The 24631-nt window shown below is 38.7% G+C and overlaps 1 protein-coding gene across 3 annotated transcripts; it reads right to left on the reverse strand.

Annotated features, from left to right (window-relative positions):
- Positions 1–857: 857 nt before the first annotated feature.
- Positions 858–24089, reverse strand: acsbg2 (acyl-CoA synthetase bubblegum family member 2). Of its 3 annotated transcripts, none has more exons than XM_068707584.1 (15): positions 24008–24089; positions 14880–15015; positions 14256–14377; positions 11814–12085; positions 10421–10509; positions 9042–9162; positions 8599–8679; positions 8361–8510; positions 7310–7486; positions 6259–6440; positions 5456–5698; positions 5116–5333; positions 4757–4896; positions 3396–3642; positions 858–2456 (listed from the first exon to the last, which is right to left on the reverse strand). In XM_068707584.1, the coding sequence occupies exons 2-15, from the start codon at positions 14990–14992 to the stop codon at positions 2338–2340; spliced, it is 2274 nt and encodes a 757-aa protein (XP_068563685.1). In that variant the 5' UTR covers positions 14993–15015; positions 24008–24089; the 3' UTR covers positions 858–2337. The 3 variants fall into 3 exon arrangements, with proteins under 3 accessions (XP_068563685.1, XP_068563683.1, XP_068563684.1); XM_068707582.1 differs by lacking the exon at positions 24008–24089 and adding an exon at positions 18994–19154; XM_068707583.1 differs by lacking the exon at positions 24008–24089 and adding an exon at positions 16735–16902.
- Positions 24090–24631: the final 542 nt, after the last annotated feature.

The raw sequence follows: 24631 nt of genomic DNA on the forward strand, positions 1-24631 counted from the left end.
TGGTGACAAACTCGAAGACCCTCAGCAGCTGTGATGGAAGGTAAGTAACTGTCATTACTCTGAGCAGCCAAAAAAGACTCAGTTCTTTGGTTTGTTTTAAGGCTGTGGGTTTGTGGTAGTGTTGTATTGGACTAATAACCACTTTGTTTTTTATAGTGTAACATAATCAAATATACTACAACAGTGCTGTGAAACTTGAGAATTGAAGCAATACAATTGCTAAACAGTTGAAGTCAGTATTTATTGCTGAGTGTCCCTTTACATTGTGCAGGGGCAGTAATGACAGCAACTACTCACTGTTACAATTTTTGAAGTACTTGTACTTTAGTATTTCCATTTTATGTCACTTAATACTTTTACTCCAATGTACTTTAATAGGAATTACTGTACTTTTTACTTAATTATATTTATTGAGAATTTTACCTATTTTGCAGATTCAGAGAAATAATGCAAAATATAATCAACTTATAAATAGTTTTATTATAGATTAATACAAAACCTTATTGCTCCCTGGGAAGAAATTCACTAGCTACCCTTCAATATGTAAATTAATTAAAATCAGCCCCATTTTTACCAGCTGATGTGCACAAATATGCATCAATGATTATAATTCAATAATATACAATATTTTGAAATAGGACTCATTCTGCAAAACAGGTACTTTATACATTTGCTATATTAAGTATATTTTGAAGCTAATAGTTTTATTTAATTTTACTTCATTCAAATTTTGAATGCTTGACTTTCTAACAGTATTTCTATATTCTTGTGGTATTGCTACTTTTACTTAAGTAAACGATCAGATTGATCTAGATACTTTACATTTAATAGGCCTCACACATAGAATAACAACAGAGTTCACATTAGCTTATTCAACTTTTATTCCGTAACTGATCAAACACCCAACATTCACGTCTGTAGACAGAAACAGGCCTGCTTCCTTTTTCTCCTTCATGCATATTTCAATATTTCAACCCCGATATTGTCAACAACAGCTTTGTCAGGTCAAGTAAATCCAGACGCACTGAATCACCGTCATTTCCTTATTTGACTTTATACACGCACGTAAAAATTGCTCGGTTTACCCTGAACTTCAGTTACTTTGAGCAAACCATAACCGCCAAACCCACCTTCACTGTGAACTGCTAAGAGTACTATGAATACCTACGATATGCTTATTATATACATAATTACTTCATATACAAGATCAGCTCTTTGGAGTACAACGAACTCTTTTACTTCCTTTTTAAAACTTTTTCTTTGAAGACGTGTGAAACGTCTTTAAGGAGGTTAAAGACATGTAGTCTCTGGATCAAAACCTCAAACATTTGTACATGTATGTGTACAAGGGATGGCAACAGACCAGGTAATATACTTGCCATGAAGCTACATACAAGTTAACTTTTGTACATTTCCCATTCCAAGTTAGCCTTTGTTTCTTAGTTTGAGTGCAATAAAATTATGCATGAGTTTTCTGGGCTGCTGAAGAAATGTCTGAAAAATCAACTGTAAAAAAAAAAAAAAAGTGAAAGATGATGATATAGGCAAAACATATTTACAATATTCCACAGAAATCACAGCAGAAGGACTGTTGGAAAACATTTCAACAGGACCAGGCAGTTGTGTAATAGTCAGAATACAGAACAACAGAGTCTGACTTTACAATTACAAAAGGCAATAGATATGGCTTCAATAACGTGTTTTACAGCATGAAAAACTAAATGAGATATGCAATAGATTTCAATACCTTTCTAACTGCAACTACCTCTGCGGAAAACGTCTACAAAATAAATGATTATTTTCTTTGAAACCCAGCTGACAAAGACAAGAAAAAAAAGACCAAATACATGTAAAATGCCAGTAAACATTTGCATATGATTGTTAAATTACAAATGGAGTCTTTCCTAGAAATGTTCTTCGTTTGAAGCTCATGTAAACTTTGGCAAACTAAAAATAAATTAAGAAAAACATGTTAAGACAAATTCTTTAAAAACATCCAATAAGCTTTTTTTGGATTCTGTCTCTTATCTCAAGTAATACAGTAAAATAAACTCAACAACTTTTCTTAAATACAGCTGCTGCTACTTCATGTGTCGGATATTACTGTTCATCCCAGTAATCCAAATAGTCGACCTTGACTTATTGACAACGTCTTCAAAATCATAAAGCTATTTTACAATGACGTCTTGTTTTCAGCACAACACCTACAAATGTAAACAAAGACAAATTATCAAAATTTAAGGCAATCAAAACATTTTTACAAAAGAAAAATGGCTGGATTAATGAGGTGAGGTGTGTCTGCATGTTAACTCAGACAGTCTCTAAGTAGGAGCAGCTCTATTTGGGAGGCAGCGGGTTTTCGGGAGTCGTTGGAGTTGCCAGCTCCTTATAAAAGTTCTCAATCTGCTCCTTGTACATCTTCGCCACCACTGGCCTCTTCAGCTTCATAGTAGGGCCTGTGGAACAAGTAAGGAATTCATATTGTTAAACACTTAAAACTAATCATATCACTTCTTAAAACTATAGTTTAAACAGCACACATGATTTAGTCTAAAACTAGTTGCTTTGCCCTGTGGATGTCATCTACACTCCACTACAGGTCGTTGTTTCTGAGGTTTAACTTGAACCTGACTGTCGACTTGGTCAAAGGTTTGAGTCCAGATTATTATTATCATATGCCTTATGGACAGTTTGTCAGTAATGTAAATCACTCTAATTTAAGCTAGTGCATTTGACTCTTAATGTTATGGTTTTAGGAAGAAAAATCAAAGTTCTGCTTCAGAAATATTTTCTGCAACTAACAGTTATTCATTTTTAATTACCAATTAATCAGACAATTATTTGTTGATTTAATTGTTTTGTCTGTAAAGTCAGAAAACAGTGAAAATGCCCATATTAATGTGTTAAAAAAAGAGTATTTGTACTAAACCACAGGCTCCATATAAAATGACAAAGTCTTTGACATGAAGGAAAAGCAACAAGTCTCAACACTTGAGTGAGAGAAAGTTTGGTATTTTTGCTTGAAAAATTACTGAAACAATTAGAAAATGAATCGTCAACTATTTTAATAATTGATTGTCGATCAACTAATTGTTTTCTACCAGTTTTACCACCCCAGGCCTCTATAAATTATTCAAAGGAAACAATCTGAGGAGGAGAAAAATGACTCTAGCAACCCATAGAGCCACGCACCATGTGACACTTTGTATCTAAAAAAAGGTTGGAGACCACTGAGTTAGAAGAAGCCCTTTCATCACAAGTGGTTCAGGAAGTCAATTTGAAGCATTGGACTCTCCATTGTGAATACCACACACACTGCAGGTTTAACATAATTACGAGTCAATTGTCCTCTTCCTGCAAAATAAAGATCCCCTAGTCAGCACACACTCACTCACCAAGCTCTCCTCCTGTAAGGGAGAAATCACGATCCAGAATGATCCACTTCTGAATGCGCTGAGCGTTGGATGTCGCCTCCTTGTTGACTCTGTTGATTCCCTCCTGAACGGCGGCGTGGATCAGTCGGTCTTGGCCACCTGCGATCTCAGACACTCGTGTGACGTCGCTGCCCAGCTTCCTGCAGAGCTCAATAGCTTCCGGTGTCAGCTCGTCCTCTGGGTCTCCTGACTCTGCGTTTAGCTGGCACTGGAGAGAAAAACATTTGAAAAGTTGAATTATATCACCTATTTTTTTTTATGTATATATATTCTTGACCATGCAACTCAAAGCCTTAATATATTTAAAATTTGGAATTGGGGTCTGTTTTCCTGAAAGCCCTCTAGATGGCAGCATCTGAAAAGAAATGTCTAAAAAGCAAATGCTTCACTTTTTTATGCTGCTGCTTTTTCATACTGAATATTGGCTCTTTCTGAGATTAGATAAAAAGTATGATAGGATGTTTACAAGGCTCAGATAAAGAATGGCTGACAGGTTATATCTTCAGTCTCCATCTGATATCCTTCACTCTGTTCAACAGCCTGTTACATCCTGTGTTATCTTCATGAGTACAGTTTCCCTTCTCGTTACAGTGCCCTGCTGTCCTCTTCTTCGACTGAGATTAAAGTGCACAAACAGAACCGTGCTTGCTGGAAGGTTACACCAAATTGTTTGGAAATTACCAACACAATCAATGAAAATGGCAGACAACAGTGTTCTGTAAAATGTCTTTATTAACATTTGAGCTGTAATTTCCCTGTCAATGATCTTTACATTTTATCCTCAGATGTGAAGCCCTTTTGTAAAGATTGATTCTGTTTCAATTTGAGCTCTATAAATTATGAATTGATTGTCCTTCTTAATAAATGATTGCGATATCACAGCGAAATCAGCTTTAATGCTTGCTTCCTTATCTCCTTTAGTATAGAGTGCAGTGGACCATCCTTTACAAAAAGAAAGGAGATAATGCTGTCCCCCATTCCTTACGGCAGCTACATTTAAAGTGACGCACCATTCGGCCATCAATAACATCGCAGTTTAATTGTAATTTAGGAGGTGTGACTCTATTTTGGACAGGAATCAAATTGTACAGCATCAAAATAGTCTCTGTTCTCTTGTGTTTTATATAGTTGCGTAAAAAATATAACAGTGTTATTATAACAGAGCAGCTGGTTTCTCTGAGTACCACGATTGTCTTTTTCTAAGTCCTTATGAATTTTCCTTCACATCTTTCCGTGACCTCATGTTTTCCATCAAGGTAAAGGAAAAGACAGGACAATATTGTTTTGACTATTCGACCGCAGCCCCGGTTTCTAAGACTCACCTTAATGGTGAGCAGCATTGATAGAAACTTCCTCTTGTCTCCGATCAGCATGGCGTTACTAATCAGCGGCACAGCCTCCTTCACAGCATCCTCGATAGGAACAGGAGGGATGTTCTCTCCTCCTGCTGTGATGATCAGCTCTAAAATTCACAGTTAAGTAACATAATTTATTGATCACAGATAAAGAAAAATGTTCCTAGGCTTAGAGATTTTATCTCCTGTAACAGGACACCGAGTCCATAATTTAATTGTAGACAGTAAAGGAGAATCAAAGTCTTTATCTTTCTCTGGCTCTGGCTCCAGTACAAATTCACCTGCTTGAGTGTTATCTAGCTCTAACAGGAATATCGAATAAGTACCTTTAATTCTTCCGGTGATGAAGAGGAATCCGTTCTGGTCGTGTTTGCCCAGGTCACCGGAGTGCAGCCAACCCTCTGCATCAAGAGCCTCCTCCGTCTTGTCGGGCATGTTGAGGTAACCCATGAAGACATGACGGCCCCAGAAGCAGATCTCACCGTTTCCCTCCTCGTCTGGGTTGTGCAGCTTCGTCTTGCACCCTGGGATCTCTTTACCACAACTGCAGGACAAAACATTTTCATAATTCACCACGTGCTTTGAATTGGCTCTGATTTGTCAGTGTAAAGGAAATTCTGCGTGAAATCAAATTGGAAGTAAAAAAATAAATTAAAAAAAATGTACCTGGTGAGCTTGAAGGCCTCAGGGATGGAGATTGTGTGAGGTCCGGTGCTCTCACTCATGCCGTACAGCTCATACAGAGGGATGTCTAGGCTGAGGAAGAACTCCAGGGTGTCTTTGGTTATGGGAGCGGCTCCGGTGTAGCACTTGCTGCAGCGGTCCAGGCCCAGAGCCTTACGCACCTTTTTAAACACAAGCTTTTTGGCTACTTGATAACTGAGCGGCGTGCGGCCAGCTGCTCCGCTTCTGAGGAAAGACACAAAACAGCAAGTGTAAGAGTTTTGAGCCACGCCAGCAGCTTGGGATCTAGGAATGGCAATGTCAGCCAGTCTGTTGGTTCACACTGGAATATCTCAACGGCTATTGGATGGATTACCATGAAATGGTGTACAGACATTCATGATATCCAGACAATGAATCATGCCGGCATTGGTGATCCTCTGACTTTTCCTCTAGTGCCACAACGAGGTGAACATTTGTGATTTTAAGTAAAATATAACAACTATTAGATAGATGCCATACTATTTGGTACAGACATGTTGCCTTTTAGCTCTCCTCTAGCATTTAGCTCAAAGCACAACCTCACAGAGCTGCAATCATTGATGTAGACTCTTAGGTCTTATGTAATTACTCAAGGCACCATAAATCCAGCATCCAACCAATAATAAATGAGACACAATGTCATCAAAACATTTAAAAAAAAAAATAGCAGTTTGGTAAAAAGAGAGAACCCAAGGATGGAAACAGGAACTAGGAGTGATTTAAGCATGTCCAAATATAGCTGTAATTTAATAACACGTACTTACTGATTCATTTTGGTCAGATTAGTCTGCAGGCCAACATCTTTGGCCCAGGCAGCCAGTTTCCTGCGCACAGTTGAAGACTTGGCTCCGATAGACTTCATCTTCTCCTGCATCTTCTCCCAGACACGTGGGACGCCCATGAAGGCCGTGGGACGCACTTCCTTCAAAGTGTTTACTAGAGAGCCCTGATTATTAAAAGAAAGCAGAGATTTAAACACAAATGGCACATGCAGTTTACAGCTCTCGTGGAGAGGAAATGAGCAGAAAGGTTTAAATCTGCCACCACAATGTTCTTGGAAACTATTGCATGAAACATAAATGAGCTTTTCATATCTACTGTATCACACTCATATGTCCACCCTCAGGCTATGCTGATGAATGTGTAGGGGTGGTGATGGTGAAATGAGAGAAGCCTTAAGAAACGAAGAGCCCTGAGGGGCTGCAGCTTAGCATACCAGACGGATACAATCTTGCCATGAAAGGACACGTTATGGAGAGATGCACATGATTAGTGTTCAAAGATCAGAGATAATGACCATCCACTAACTTGATCCTTTCTGTTTTCATGCTCCTAAACTACGAAATACCCTCCATCCTGATCTTAGAGTGGCAAACTGAAATTACATTTTGAATCTTTTTACTCTGGCTTTTTATTTGTTATTATCATAATTTATAAGAACTGCGTTTTTTTTTCTATTTATCCCTGTACATTTTTTGTTCTTAATATTTTAAGATTATTGTTTGGTTTGGTAAACATTTCATTCGCTGTTTTTGCTTGAGTTCTGTACTAAACATTTTGAATCCTCTTTTTGTAAAGCAATTTGGGCATTGTCTCTGCATGAAAGGAGCTATACAAGTCAATATTGATATTGCAAATGTTATTTAAATCAAGACAAATGAATGTTAATGTCAGCTGCTGATGATTTAAAATCACCAGTTTTTCCTTCTATGAAAATGTTGTTCAATATTTGAATTTTTATCTTAAATCTCTGCCGTTAATAATGGGCCATATATTTTGTGTGTTTGTGTACTAAACACCACTGTTGTATCTCACCTTCAGTGCATCTGGCTGTGCAAAGTGGGTCGCCCCTCCGACCCTCATGGTGACCCAGATGTCTACCATCTGAGCAGCAATGTGGCTGAGCGGCAGGTAGCTGACCACCAACTCCTGATTGTGAGTGGCATCTGTCAGACCCACATGGCGGCAGGTGGAGAGCGCGGTCCATGTTATCTGAGGGCGAGGAGAGAGCAATACATTTAATGAGGTATCTTTATTGTTTTATGTATGGGAGGTCACACACAGACATGCTATTTACAAGATGAAGATAATTACACAAAAACAATGGTGAAAGTTTATGGCCAGTGTTTTATACCTCCTATAAGTGAACTTTGACAAGAATAAAATACGTGCATGAGAAGTTTTTAATTGTTTGAGACACCCAGGCGCCATGTTAATGAATCTATGGTTTAACAGGACTACAGCCATGGGTGGAAGAAGTAGTCAGATCTTTTAAAGAAGCAATACCTCAGTGTAAAAATAATTTGTTACAAGTAAAGGCCCTGCATTCAAAAGCTTAAGTAAAAGTACGTGTGTGCTTACATTAAAATAAAAAATTTTGATATTTTTTTTATATGTAAGCATCGCTAATGTTGCAACTGGTAAAGGAGGAGCTAATTTCAACTACTTTTTATACTGCTGGGCAGCTTAATCTATAATAATTCCTTTTTGTATTATTCATTAATAACCTGAATCTGCAAAGTAACTAATGTTATCAAAGAAACTCAAAATATCTCCCTCTGAGATGTAGTGGAGTAGAAGTTCTCTGTATAGTAAGTAAGTATAGTACTTGATTGTACCTGGGGTTACATTCCATCACATCATCTGTCCACATTAATTGTCTTCAACAAACAGTACTAAAAAGTCTGAGTCATTCCTTGAGGTCCAGAACCCTACCTGAATAGAAACCTGCCTAACAAGCCGTGTACATGTTGTACTTAAATGTGAAGGTCTGTCAACTCCATCTGCACTTTCCCCCCTTTACAACTGCTCTCAGTGTTGGGAGACAAACGTGTGATACAAGACACACTTGGCTCATGTAACTTACATTATCATGGCTGAGCATGACTCCTTTGGGCTGGCCTGTGGTCCCTGAGGTGTAGATGAGCGTGCAGCACTGGTTGGGCTTCTGGCTGGAGATGATCGCATCGAGGGGTGCGTCGGGCTCATCGCATCCAAGCTCCATGAACTCGGCCCACTGCAGTACACAAACAAAATCACTTAGATGATGCTAATTTAACTAAACTAATCGTTTCATGTTTGCCATGAACAGATTGTGTACTTACTGAGTACAGATTTGGTCTTTTCTCTTTAAGTGCATCTTTGTACTGGATAATGGCTTTCAAGTGCGGCAGCTTGTCTTCAACCTGTAAACAAACAAAGTATAATCCCATGAGCACATAAAGCAGAGTATAGTTAATAAGAAGACTACACCCCTGGAGTATTTAAAACGATTAGGGTTATGTCAATTTAATAAATCTCTATACCGTTTTAAAAGATGCCGCTAATTCACATTTCTGTCTCTTAATTATTGATAGCACTGACGATAAATGGTGGCAACAAAATGGAGAAAAATATGAATCTTCTTGCGTGGAACTTATAGAAAACCCATTTCCTTTTTCCCTGCCTTTTTGCTGTCCTGATCACATCTCTGAGCACAATAAAACCTGCATTGATATCTTTGATTTATAGATGTCCAGTGTTTATATGCAACTCATTCTGATCTCACCTGAAGGATCTTCTGCAGCTGTTTATGATTCTCCACCACAATGATATTGGCCTTGCTGTTGTCTGCTACATACTGGCATGCCTCAGGAGAGTTGGTGGTGTAGATGCCAACAGCAAATCCACTGCAGCAGACAAAACAACAGTCAGACTTACAGCAGTTTCACTTTTACATTTACACAGAGTCCGATGAAACTCTGTCCCATTCCTAGTGACGAATGACCTGACCTAGCAGCATTGTTGTCTTTTGGCTTTCCAGCTACATGACCTGCAGTCTTCTACTGAGTTTAAAAAACTAAAAAAGTGATTTGTCTCATCAGGACCAGTTTCACAGGTTAACCGTAGTTTCAATACAATCCTGTTGTCATGCGTCACTCAGCACTGAGCAGACTGTAGGCGTGGGAATCTGGGGAATCCGCAAACAGTATGTGTATCGCAGTTTTAGAGAAACGGCATGTACTGATCTTTTGAATAACCAAACTTATTTCCCAATTCTCAATGCACTCTTGCTATCGGCGTACCAGGAAATTGTCATCTTAATCCTGGATGAAATTGGGCAGATGCCGTGAAAGGTTTTTGTTACTCAGATGGAATCAATTTCTCAATCCCTTTTAGCTCACTGAAGGAAGCACAAGGTTTCTGTCTGTTGGAGCCTCCAACTCTAAATATTGATGCAAGCACCGCAGAAGAGGCTTGTGATTACTGCTAAGTGATCTGCTTACAGATCGTCAGTAGTACTCAAATCCTTTTACTTACGTAAAATGATCAATACAACAATGTATAACAACTCCATTACATTATTGTAAAAGTATTGTATTTAAAACTAAAAGTACTTTTGACTCATAGGATCGTATAATTATATTGTTAAATACTGAAATAATTGACGTGTTAACAGCATTTCACTGTTTTAGCTGGAAGAGGAGAAGCAAGTTTTAACTACTTTATATGTTTGGGTAGTTTAGTACAGTGGTTCTTAACCTAGGGCTCAGGCCCCTCCAAAGGCCTGATATGATTACTGGGAGAGGGAAAAAAAGTACATTATTTTCCTGTAAATGTAGAGGAATTAAGTAGTATAAATGAAAAATACTCAATGCCAGTAATATTATGGTAAATGTGCTTAGTTGCTTTCAACAGTGCAGTTCATCAGCTTCCTTTTAAGCGTTGTGCTGTCACCTATTAATCAAGATGTCTTTCAGCTAAGAGGCTACGTGCTGAACTGCATAACACTCGAAGGCCTGCGCTCTGGTGAACTCACATTTCAAGTCTTGGATCACACCGCTCAGGTATGGAAGACATGCACACATGAACTCACGCATGAACACAGAGCTGGCAATGAAAACGTGAGTGAGGGAACACAATGACAAATTTAGAGATGCAACTCACCCAGCCAAAATAGCTGCAATGTCAGAGATAAACCACTCAGCCGAGTTGAAACCCAGGATGCCAACACCGTGGTAGCGCTGCAAACCAAGCTGTGTAAAAAAAAATATATTTTTTTAAAATTATATTGGAATATCATTTACATCCATTTTCAGTCCATTTGTAATCTAGCTGGGACATTGCAGGTAGAGTGTGATCTCCTTTTTCTTTGTGGCTGTTTCTTTGGCTGTGTTTGCTGTTGTAGGGATGAGATCCTCCGCAAGTTTAATAGAGAAATTATTCTATCATGCATGCACTGAAATCAGTGTACAACAAAGTTTGTCTATATTCCTGAAACATTTGGAGGCAGTTTTGAGCTGTTGAATCTACAAACAGGTTGTTGGAGGCACATGGCCACGGCAGCTGTTACTATAGAAAGAGATGAATAACACAGGAGACTGGAAAAGGGAACTGATACCAACACTGCAATGAGCTTTTGTAAATAACTCGTGAAGTCTTTCACAACAGTAGTTGAGATACAACATGAGGCTTTAAATCTGAAGCTCCACTCCTGCAGATGGAAAATCATGTCGCATGTCAAAGGGTGTGCATGTGTAGAGGTTTAGGTTCAGGTTAGTGTGTATGTTTAAATGCAGAAAGCCATATGTAAGTATGTCTTTATGTGTGTGTGTACATGACGTCCTGCTGAGTCTCCATGCTGACAAACTGTTAAGTTTCACAAACAATGAAGTGCTCTGTGCTGAACAAATAGCTGAGGCCTCACTCACATTTCACCCCGGCTCTTTTGTGATGCGTGATGTGTTGTTTGGACTAGCTTTAAAACAAAAATAACAGAAGTTGATTGTTTAAAACAAAAAGGAAATCTTCGACCTTTTGATACTGAAGGGGAATTGTTGCTCAGGGTGAATAGAAACTAAAAGGAGCACACACGTAATGAGATTACTGTGAGGAATTTCTCTAATTAAGCAACACCAATGTTTCCAGCATTGAACCATATTAAACACCAGTCACAGTAAGATTAGTCTTTTTTTCTTCTCTTATTTTGTCTGGTTTTGTTCATCCAACAATCCAAAAACCCAAAGATATTCAATTAAACATGACGTAAAAGAGAAAAAGAAAATCCCCACATTGGAGAAACTGGAACATTTGGCATTTTTTCTGAAAAAGTGACTTAATTAATCAATGAATTGTTCGTATTCTTTATTACTGAGAAGGCGGAAAATATACTTAATACTTAAAAGCAGGAGATTTTGGTGGTTTGTGCTGCTAAAACCATCCCAAATATTATTGTAATAACAATAGAAGGAATCGGAATATCTAACTATATAGATGAAAGCTTCATCCTCTGAAATGAGTGTCATTTATACTGGATTAATCAATAGATAAAAGAAGCTACCTTAAGGAAACTCTTGGCAGCGTTGCGGCAGGTCTGGTAATATTCTTTGTAGCTCAGGCTCTTCTGCTGCTCGCCCTCCTTCCAGCTCAGAGCTGTATAATCGCCAAAGCGCTCCACAGCTGAGGTGAACATCTGGTTGGTGGTCAGAGGGGTCTCAGCAGCCAGGCCAGAGTCCCCCATCCTCAGTATCACCTCTGCGTCCCCCTGTGACGTCCAAAGGCTGAGCCCTCCTGCTGCTGGCACCGGAAGGGAGTTTGGACGCTGGGTGTTCACTGGAAGAAAATGACATTTAGAAAAATAAGATAAAGATGGTTGAGGGATTTCAGTTTTTCCAAGAAACATGCTGAACTAAACTTTCTGCTTGTTCCTCTAGTTTTCAAACATCTTGCATTTATTGTACTAGAGGAGATGCCACACACCCTCTGGTACTACATTAAAATACAAACAAGCATTTACCGTATTTTTCGGACTATAAGGCGCACTTAAAATCCTTAAATTTTCTCAAAAATTGACAGTGCGCCTTATAATCCAGCGCGCCTTATGTATGGTTACTTGTTGTGCTTATTGATCGATTTTATGTGGTACAATGCGCTCAAAAATCTGTCGAAATGTGTAAGTACGACTTTGGTAAGCAACGAAGCCGCTCCGCTCAATGGATATTCGGAGCATTACGGTACGCTGTGTCACTACCTGATCGGCCCCGTAACAGGAATGTAATGTCTAAACTAAAAGTCAAAATCGATCAATAAGCACAACAAGTAACCATCGGTCGCAACTGTCGTCCGAGCTTTCACGAAAGCTGGAATCATCACTGAACAGCCAAGTACCGATAACAGCAACAAGACTGACTCGGAAAATAACGAGAGGGATTCGGGCATTCTTGAATGCGAAATCGCACAGCTGTTTCACTCAGACACTGAAGATGAAGAATTCGATGGATTTGTGGAAGAGGAATGAATCGATAAGTGAGTGTATTTTTCTGTACCGGTATTTGTTGTTACAACTGAGTAGAATAAAGTTTGATTTACCGGACTGTGTTGTTTTGCTTAATGCGCCTTATAATCCGGTGCGGTTTATGTGTGAATATAGACACCTTAATTCACAGTGCGCCTTATAATCCGGTGCGCCTTATAGTCCGAAAAATACGGTACTCCTGATTAGCTAAATGTCTTATCTCATGATCACACCAACCCTTCTGGCTTTTTGGAGAAACAAACGTTCTCACATGAAACACAAAAGGTTATTTTATTTAATACAAAAAAAACAACAACAACATGGGGTTTCATTTTTATGTTAACTGTATGCAGCAACGTAATTGCAGAGATCAATTTGAAAAGATGAATCAGATCCTCATACAGGTTGTAAACAAACACCAATGTCAACCAAACCTTTTCAAAAGAGAAAATAAAAGCAACGAGTAAAAAAAAAAAACTCTTTGCAGAACGACTTCCTGGTTCAACTTTGGGCCATAGTTGTGTGTGCACCCAGTTTCCTGTGCAGTGAGGGAACATTAGCAACATTTGTAGTGCTCCAACCTTCAATCAAACTGTGGGCTTGTTGTGAAATTTGTCTGATCATCTTACCGACATGTTTCTTCACCCGTTTGACCCCTTTGTAGCAATGTTGCAGTGTTCGGAGATGTCAACAATCACTTTGGTGAATACAAAATTAACATTATCAATGGCTCGTGCTAAAAAAAAAAATTGAAATAAAAAGATTTTCTTTGATTAGAAATGCATCTTGTGTTTTTTACACTAAGAAAAGTGTGCCCTTGCTAGCTGCATGTTTTCAATATGCAATGGTGTCAAATTAAACAGATGAACTAAATGTGGTAGAACACAAACAGCTGGTTATCAGAGCTGATGAGAGGGCAGGATGTGAATTTGTACATCCATAGTTCAATTCAAGGACATTTCAATCAGTAGGGAAACTGAGTAACTAAAATTGTGATTTCAGTTTCTAATCTTATAAAACCAATATAATGACCTATTTATCAGATTAACATCTCCACTGACATGATTTTTCAGGGTAATTATGAAGGTTCTCGTTGTGTAACAACAAATATCAGGGAAATACTCGGGCCAGGATTTTCCCTCAGTGACCAAGACAGGAAGGAATGTCAAAGTTCGGACTGGAAAAAGCCGGCAGGAAAAGGGAAGTCAAGTTGTTCTAAAGAATGTGGAGTTCGCTCACTTAGGTTTGGCCCACTTCCTCAGGGGAAAAGTTCAGAGAAAAAATGTGTTCACTTATGCTGACTTCAGCGACTAGAGCCAACACAGTGACTGGATTCAACTAGAATATTATCTCAGTTGTCTGTATGTGTATTCAACACTTTAATACGGCTGCACCGCCCTCACAACTGTTAAGAGTTCAGGAAGGGACAAAGAGAGTAAACACATTCAAGTCACACTTGACGTCACGTGGCTTTTCTTTAGGCCTCACCTGTTTGTGTGTTTGAGGTCTGTTCAGCAGGGACCTCTGTAGCCTTTGTGCTGCTGGCGACTTCATCGTGTGCACCAATTTCCTCATCTCTTTCCCCTGCGGACTCTTCCTCTGAAGACTCACTGAAGAAGGTGAAAGGAAAACACATGTCACTTAAAACAGAAAAGTGGCTTGTCGCATCCTTGGGGAAAATCAGAGGCAGAAGCCTGAACCTGCTCTGAGTCGTATGGGGAAAACGTTGGCTCCCAACACACACAAACTCCTCATCATCCTCCTGAAAGTACATATTATACCTTCATGTCAACTGTAGATCATAATAACACTCACAATAATAGTCTCAAAGTAATGTTTATAGTATTATTGCATTCAATTAAAGCTTCAAAAGTGATGAAACCACTATGATTACACTAATCATACACGCAATGAAACTGCACAATTAACATTATGTGAATCACCACTGAGCGCTGGAGCTCTAGGCTGGGTGGTATTTTTGGCTGTTAAAATATAAACGTACATTTTTCTCTAACTTATTTGACATTGTGTAACCCCTCAGATTCATCCTCTAAACAAAGCTCTCTGGGACATTGGTGCCACGGTGTCCTCGATATGTTTGTGTGGACGTACTTTGCTCTATCCACAATGCAGTCATCGAGGGAGGCTGCGCTGTGTCCTGCACCGCAGGATGACTCCAGCAAGCCGCCTGCTCTGAGAGGCTCCATCACCACGGCTTCAGACATGGCGGTGGGCTCACACGCGGTCACTGAGAGGAGAGAAGAGTCACAGGGCTTGTTAGCTTCTGTATACTCAACAAGCACTCACAACAAGTGAAGTGAAGGCTTTTACAGATGATGAATAAGATGACTAGATATAAGCTATGTGTGTATACGCAACATAGTATAAGAATATCCCAAAACTGTATCGGGTCATCTGCAAAAAGGCAAAAACTGTTTCACAAAAACACTCCCCAGGGACTGAATGAGGAGGTGGACGATAGACCTTTTTAATAATGTGCAAATCTAGGAGCAATTTATACTGAGCTCTTCCATTGGTGAGCTGCCCTTTAGTAAAGGGCAGCAACTGAATTGTTTTCACAATGTGAGAAAATTGTGAAAAATGTCTGTTACATTTTTTTTAAAACCCTAGGTAACGTCTTTACTGTAAATGCCTTTCTTTGTCCAACCAACAGCCTAAAACGTTAACATATCCATTTTACATTAATATAAAACAGTGAAAGGAAGCGAAAACCACACAATTGAGATGCTGCAACCTGAGAATGGTAGCATTTTTGCTTAGAAGTAGACTTGCATGATTATCAAAATAGTTGCTGACTCATCTTCTGTCAATTGACTTTGAGCTCAATTTATTTCTGGGTAGGGTGCATTTTATTTGATTAGAAATCTAGATACACTATCTTTTGAGAAGATATTTTTTTGACAAAAAAAAAAATTGCTTGGTCTAATTGTGAGACAGTAACGCCAACGTGTGAAAGCCGGCAGCTTCTAGTACTCACAAGACCCACACCTGAGTGATGTTGGCACCAGGTCACATTACTTTTTCTAGCAGCTATAGTTGATGTTATATTTACACATGCATTCAGTGTACAAAAGTTATTTAAACATGAATTACTCTACATATTGATGGCATATAGTTACTGTACTCTGCTGAATTCATACAGATAAAGGAAAACTGTAATCTGCACAAATAAATATCATCCTGACATGTTAACCTTTCTAGCTGACTTCATGAGCTGCTAAACAAACATAGTCTTCGTCTTTACTACGACCTGATCTATTGACAAATTTTGTTGCACGGCAACAGTGTGGGGAACGTGGAGCGAGCAGGCAAAGTGGAAAGTCTTGCTGCAGATAACATTGTCTTGCTGCAAATAATGGCTTGCCTTTCATTGCAGTGCTTGGTCAACAAAACACCAACGTTTCTATTGCTCAACCCTCTAAACCCAAATTTTAAGATACAAGAGCATAAAAGCCAGATTGTTCTTCTCCTGTATCAATCATCCTGTATCCTTTACATGGTTTTAGAGCGTCTAAAAGGTGATCAGTTTCATTTCAAAAGAGCTGGAGGGATAATCCTTTTCTCCCACTGACATGACATGTCATCACAGGCAACACGTTAAAGCCTCCTAAACAATAAACCATCAACACTCGTCCAACATCAAACACACTCCCTCTCATTCAAGCCCCTCTGTTTGGTAACTCACAGGTCTGAGCTGCTGCTGCTGCTGCTGCTGGCCTGTTTATTTAAAGTGGCTGAAAACACATACCAGCGGTTTCGTCTGCCTATTGTGGCAGCAGCCTATCGTGACTCGCTTGTCAGGGACAATTGGACTCCGGAGAGTTCAGAGAGCAGGAACAAAAATATTTTCTATCACGCAACCAACCACACCTTCAAATAAATGACAACAGGTAAAATGGCATTTGCCATGTGTGAACAGTTTCTAAAATAGCAGCAAAAAAATTACCAGCATTCCTGAAATTCTGGACTTTGAAGGATCAGCAGCAATCACCTCAAACTGTCATCACTGTTGTAAAGAAAAGCAATCCTACTTAATTCATACGACGAGCAGCCAGCTGACACTGAGGAGACTTTCAGCCAAGATGTGATCTCACTGCTGTCATTTCCAATACAGCTGCATATTCCTCAAGACACAGCTGTTAGTGGATGTGGGTTTCCAGCAGTATTAAAAGGGAGTTAAGTTGAGAGTGGAGGCAGGCTGATATGGAGTGAACTGGGGTGTGGTTTAGGCAGGCATCCTAAAAGCCCCCCCCTTTTCTTGAAAAAGCCCTTGGGCTATTTCTTGCTTGCCCCCTTTTTAAATTCCTCTCAACACTGTCCATTTTGGTCTGAGGAGGTTTCATCACATGAGCTCATGATGTTTAGATGTTTAGCTCATGAATAAATGCTAGAGATGCATGCCTTTGAATTATCTCTGGTGTGGCGACCCTCTGCTGCTTACATCAATCATTTGTCATCAATGTTACTGAGCTGAGATCTCCAAAAATGAAACTACTGCTTGTGTGGTAAACTATTTTAGGTTTGTCTTATTACCTTTCCTGTTTGCTGTAGTTTACCGATATCACCCTTGTGATCCGTTTGTGGGCTTCACCTTTACTTGAATGTGCACCCCTTTTTCCCAAGAGACCATGGTTTTGCATCAACTGTATTAAGTTAATCTGCATTTTCAGTACAGATTAACTGCTGATGGACTTTGTTTGTCTATAAATTGTCCGAAAATAATAAAAAATGTATCACAGAAACTAAGGTGGCGTCTTCAAATGTTTGATGAACAGTGCAAAACCAAAACATATTTGATTTACAATGATATTAAACAGAGAAAAACAGCAAACTTTCACATCAGAGAAACTGGAACAAGCAAATGTTTGGCCTCAAACAATGAATGAATCAATGAATTGATCATCAAAATAGTTGCTGATTAATCTTCTGTCACCCAACAAATTTATTAACTGCTCTACCACACCTGTCTAATTTAGATTTCAGAAAGGAGGACATTTTTTATGTCCTTTCTTGAGTGGTTTTGTTAAGTTTCCGTGTCATGTAGCCACCACAGTTAATGCTCAGGATGAATTATCTAATGGAATAAGCAATGCGCAAACTGACATCATTATTGCAACTGCATTCATTAAATCAGGACAGGATTATGAATGTAGCAGATTTGTGCGCAACAACAGCTGTTTGATTTAAAAAGGGAAAATGTAACAGTAGGAAACTTAAACCTTTTTAAGTTTTATCACTGATTAATGTAGACGTCTCTACTCAATAAAGACAGCAGACAACTATCACAACCCTATCTTCAGCCAAAAACATGAATGCTTAAAGCCAAACGAGGGGCTCTCCCCAACACAATACCACCATGCCTGCAAACTTCAGTTAGGTTAATCCCTTGTCAAACAGTTCAGACAAAACCCCACCCCCTCCCTTCTGGTGTCTCTCTCTATTGTTATGCATAGTCTCCCCTGGTCCAAGATACCAGCCATCTCCACTTGACTATCTGAAGCTAATGGTGTCGCCCAGAACACAACAGAGATGAACTGGATTTCTATCAATACATCCTCTGAAAGATCAGCATCCTCGGCCAGATGCTGCCTCTAAACAGTCCCCTGCAGTGGTTTACCACTGGTTGTAATCATAAGCATCCTCAATACAGCTACCACATCAAGCTTAACATTTTTGATCCAGTTTTAAAAATGTGTAAGCCAATGCAGACATTTATAAAGAAAAGAAGGGAAAAGGCTTTAAAGGCATCCTTTAACATTAGTTGTCATCCGGCAAATTTACACAGATCTGCTGGTTGGGTTACACCCTTTTACAAGCGAGCAGATGTCCACATGTTGTGAAGAGCCACACATTTCACCTCTACTGAAATTTACAGATTACATATATCATGTATTATATGACATCTGAGCTAAGATCAGTATATAAATGAACTCTTTAATTAAAACGGCAGAGGGAGTGGTTAAGGATTATAACAAGGGAAATCAGACATATGGCATAAAACCTGAGTATGGAGGGGATATTAATTCATATAACATTCTTAGTGTCGGACATGAAACATACGTACATATAAGTAAGCTGTTTTCTCAGGCATCATTACCAACCTGTTTCTGACCAAACCTGATCTGTCTGAGTGAGAGCTTGAGTTCAAGTTAAGAGGACTACATCTCAGCTACAATAAATAAAACATTTAAATTGAGCTACTCACATTGCATTGCTTGAAAATATTATGTTTTCCTCGGTTTGTATTTCAGGTTTTCTCTGAAATCGTCCAATTTCCCTTATCTGTGAATACTGTTTGCCGGTTAACACACAATACCCCAACAGCCCACTGTTTCTACAACTTGAGCAGCATATCATTCATTTTCAAACAGCAGCCGGCTTGGTTAGTCCCACCCCCTAAAAACCCCACCCAGACCAGGCCAGCCAGCTTCCTACAGAAACACTCCCCTCCTCCTCCATCATCCAAAACCAACCTGATTGGCTAAAACTGCTCACACCACACGATCCATTTTCCATATAAGGCCACGCAAGCCAAATGAATAAGGTGGGGGAAGCAGCTCAGAGGACACACACACACTTGACAGATGATGCTATGAAACTCCAACCCATCCCCCTACAGAGTTACTCCCCTACACACACACACACACACACACACTCAAAACACACGTTGCAGCTATGCTGGGTTACTATCGGACAAACCAGATTACAAGTGCAGCTGTGCTGGTTTGACTTCATGACTTTCCACTGACTGATATCATTCTTATGCACAGTACAAAGACACACCATCCTGTGATCTACATTCATAAAAATATGACATATTTATTTTCCTTCTTCATCCAATCTTCCTTTTTTTAAACAAATCTAAATAATAATTATTTTCATTATAAAATCATCTGCAGATTATTGTCCCCTGGAGGGGGGACTGTGGAGAGCAGGGCTGTCTTTCAATCAGAGGGTCAGAGGTTTGATCCCCGGCTACTGCTCCACTAGTCTCATGTCACTAGGTCCTTGAGCAAGACACTTGACCCCAAAAATTGCTCCCGTAGCTGTGCCTACGGTATATAGATAGATACTGAATTGTAAGTCGCTTTGGATAAAAGTGTCTGCTAAATGACTGTAATGTGAAATGTAATGACTTGTCAACTAATCATTTTGTCTGCAAAATATGAAGAAGTTGTGAAAAAATGTCAAATGCCAACTGATGATGCCCAGTTTAGTAGTTGTTTAGTTGCAGATTAATCAACTAATTGTTTCAACGTTACAATTTCCCCTAAACCTTCAAAATAGCATAATACATTTCCTCAAGTATTGTACCAAACTACAAATCTGATTATGCAAGTATTTTCATTTCACACCACTTTAGCTTCGTTTCCATTCCAAAGGGAATACTTTTTCCTCCACTGTAACTATTTCATAGCTATAGTAAATATACTTTACAAACTTCACATATGATGACCTCGTAGAATATGAGGCACTGTTATAGATTCAATTACCCAGCTAGCTCCATACAAAATTGGAGCTGAAACGATTAATCAATTAGATAGATAGATAGATAGATAGATAGCTAGATAGATAGATAGATAGATAGATAGATAGATAGATAGATAGATAGATAGACTTTATTTCAGACTCAGGGTCCAGAGAGACAAATACATAAAATGACATACGCAAAGAGTAAAAGTACATAGGCCTAGCAATGCCTTACAAAGAGACAGCTGTACCAATGTCGCCACAGCTGGGACTGGTAGCGTGTGCTACTAAACCTTATGTTGGTTAAAACAACTATGATCTCATTTTCAGAGTCATTAAGTCGACAAATGAATTTATACATGAGATTTCTTAAAACAGCTTGGAAAGTATTGACTTGTGCAGCCACAAACATTTCACTAGCACTACTCCATCTCGGTCTCTTTAGCAGTATTCTCATGGCGTCATTAGAAGCTACTTGAAGTCTCTGTAAGCTCTTTTTTTTGTAGTTTGACCACAAGTGTGCAGTGTAGAGTGGTGTACAATATGCTCTGAACAGAGACATCAGTTAGTCGATCGACAGAATATTAACTATTTGAAAAATTTGAAAAGTCGATTCTCAAGCAAAAATGTCAAAGTACATTTAAAATGTGATGATTTGCTTGTTGTGCTTGTCCTAAATTAAACTAAACTGAATAGTTTGGAGGTTTGTCTTATATAAAATAGCTTAAATGAGCTCAACCAACTAAAACAGCATTTATGCATCCGTGATGATAATCACAGGGACCATTTTAGTGTATTTAGTGTTTTAAATACATTTGTTTGCTTATAATACTTCTATACTTTTCGTATAGCAATAGTAACATTTTCAACGCAGTATTTTTACAGTGTGTTATTGTAACTTAGTAAAGCTTCTAATCAAAATATAAACCTTGCTTACTGCATCGCAGCAGTAATAAATATATACCTGAACTATTAAGAAAAGAAACCTTTTCTGATAAACTGAATTTATCTACATTGTGACAATAGTACTCGTAACATTGTTTGCAAACCTAGATTCAGCCCTCTGGCTGAAAATCAAAGCTCAGCCCAAGTACACAGCATGACAAGCCATTCCTGTACTTCTGGTTCTTCTGAGCCATGACCAGATATACAGGGTGCTAAAAGAAAGACAGCAGCTCTGGAGAGGAAACAACTGCAGGAAGAGGAACAAAACTTAAAGAAATTACCATATCAAATATTTGCTATTGGCAATCACTATACTTCCACAACTATACAAATAAAGGTGTGGCAACATGACCCCTTGTAAAGGTGCCTGTCTCTGTGAGGGAAGTGGGATTCACAGGTATAAAGACTTATCATTTCTCACTGGTTGATGAGACTGAATTTCCTTTACACAATTTCCCAGCTCTAGAGTTCATTAGGTCAAGTAGAGGAGGCAGAAAGCACATTTCCTTCTCAAACTGATTAGAATATGTGACTAAATTAGACCTGACCCTTTGAAATGTGAAAGCTGACTCTTAACATTTAAGCATCATACCTGTATGTAATAAAATACGATAATATATAAATCTATATCTATACAAATATAGATATATATATACTTCCTTTAGTGCTACTTTTATAAACTTTGTTCTATTTTATTTTACTCTAATTTAAATATGTGTTGATTATCTATCTAAATATTTTATATTTGTGGCATGAAGGGGGCTACAACTGAATGTATTCTTATTTATTTCATGTGGCTTACTTTTAAAGATCAGTCTTAAAATATCTCACGTGTGTAGATGCTCACATCACTACTCTATAGAAAGATCGGTCTCAGCCAATTGCCATGAGAGACGAAAATGCAGATCCACCACACCACAGCATCACATGACATCCAGAGGCCGGCTGATCCAGTGCACGCATGCGCAAACGCTGAAATGCTGCAGGATGGGTTTAGTGCTGATGCACCCTGCACTGAGGTTATAGTCGGTCAGTGACATCCTCTGTCTCGTCCCATGCTCTGCTGAGGCAGTGCTGTAAACTGACGTTTTTCTGTTTAACCAAATATCAAACAGTGATAAAACATTAAACATTTACAGTCATTATCACTAAGTTGACATTATGTTGAAGAGAGGTTTATTGAGCTACTGGAGGGATTTCTTATCAGTCTCATCTACAAAGATAAAACTGTGCGGATGTTAATGTGTTTTCATGATAATGTTTATGAAAAAGTGTTTTTATGTTTGTGATTTTACTGCAGAAATACCACAGTTTTAAGATCAATTATACGGCTTGTAGACACCCGATACCCTAGCACTAAAGTACATTGACAAGGAGAAGACGTGGGATTTGCAGTGGTGGAAGAAGTATTCAAATCGTCTATTTTAGTACAACAGTATTTACAATAAAATTTACTCAAGGGCCTAAAGGGTCTAAAGTCAAATGTCTGGCCACATGCTCCAAGCAAATAAGGAGCAGCATTTCACCTATATACTGGCTCTATTTACAGTCATCAAAATAACACTGCTATCTTATAATCTTTGCATGTGGTGTGTAGTCGGCCTATAGTTTAAGTTGGCTATCTTTGCGTTTACTGTGACACTAACCGCGGGCTGTATGGTCCGTGCATGTTTTAATAGTTTGTATATTGGATTAAATCCAAATTGGCAGAAATGAGAAAACGACTCTATTTTTTTGTTACATGGAGTTTCTGTAATTTCATTTTTTGTTTCAACAATAAAACCTCACCGCGTCAGCAGTGGGTCTAATCTGTGCAACATCTGCAGCAGAATTTCTCTACACCGGCGGGGAGTCAGGAAAGTCCCGTGGGATGATACCCCCCTCAATGGGGTTTGAACTGCCTGAATTCAGGTTGCAATACAGAGGCTAACTGACTAACTGGACTGTCAGGACTTATATTGTACCTTTTTAAATAAATTGATCCTAAGATAGTTTTAAATAAAGTTTAGATAAATACATTTTTAAATAATATAAATCTATAGACTAATTAATAAAAACAGTAGTACTCAAAACAAAACAAAAAAATTGACTTAACAAACTTTCTATTGTTACCTGGATAGTCAAATGTCCAGGTAACAAGGAATAAATAATAAAAGCATTGTTAGCCTCCAAAAAAACTACCTCTCCCAGCAGGTTTTGGCATTGCAATAATGGCTAAGACTCATGGGACATGTTGTTGTAGAGTGCTAGTAATAGTCAAATGAGGTGTTCAAATTCAACCATCCAGTAGCCTATTGTGTTACAAACCCATTTTGGTTAGATTATGGACAGAATACATCAGTATTGTTTACAATTTAAAGGATTAAAGATGAAAACCAGTTGAGTTACAGATGCTAGCAGAGCAGGTGGTAGATAGTAGCCAAGGGGTGGGACTTAATCTGTAGACCTGGCTTTGCCACTTGATGGAAATAGGAGAATGGCCTATATTATAGGTGAAGAACTGAGGCTAACGTAACAATGTACCCTCATTAGCCGTGTAACGTTGCTCGTTAACATGCTGTCCTTCGTCTCCCTTGTGATGGTTTGTTGCGACACTTTTCATTCAAGTTAAGCGGCTTTGCGATGTGGTGCAACTTGAATGTATCTTAAAGTAACAAAACACACACTAATGATGTTAATTTTTACTCCCACGTACAAATAATCCCATAACAGATAAAGTCAAAATGACATGGCTTGATGCTGATGATGTATGATGAAATCAGCGCGATAAGTGATACGAGTGATGAATAAATGGCACGACTTACCACGAGCAGACGCTTCTTAGTGTTAGACGCTTCTCAGTGTTGACTGTTCCTGAATGTGAGCGTGTGTTCAGAGCAACTTGTGAGCGCCTGTTTGTCTGTTCACTGCCAGAGAAGTCCAGTTTACGGTACGATGTGCTTATTCTATATGTCACCTCTTTGAGTCAGTTAGCATCAGACAACACTCTCACTTGACATTCACCCTGCTTCACGTGGAGCAGAGAAGAAAAGAAAAAAAATGAGCCAAAGGAAATTTAATTTCCCGTCATAAACAAGGGAAACAATACAATTTGATTGTTTGGCCCAGGCCACTGCTGTGGTCATTGGAAATATGGATCCAAGTGAAAAAGAGAATCTCAAAATGTTTCATACCTTATTCTCTTAAAGACAAAGATAGCAACATATCCTCCTTAGAGCCCAGTGAAGAGTGTCTATAAAGCAACCAGCAATGTTTAAAAACAACATTATTCTTAGATATGCAACATAATTTGGACATGGTCTTGGTTGTTGTTAAAAAACAATGTGAAAGAGGTTTCTTTTAAAATAATCTAAATGTAAACTAGACCCTGACACATTCTTGACTTTTTGTAAAAGATGCTGGGAGAATTTAGTTCATCTAATTTGTGT

This window comes from Cebidichthys violaceus, unplaced genomic scaffold (genome assembly GCF_023349555.1).
Source record: "Cebidichthys violaceus isolate CVI_PGR_0920_01 unplaced genomic scaffold, fCebVio1.0.p SCAF_13, whole genome shotgun sequence".
NCBI classification, from domain to species: Eukaryota; Metazoa; Chordata; class Actinopteri; order Perciformes; family Stichaeidae; genus Cebidichthys; species Cebidichthys violaceus.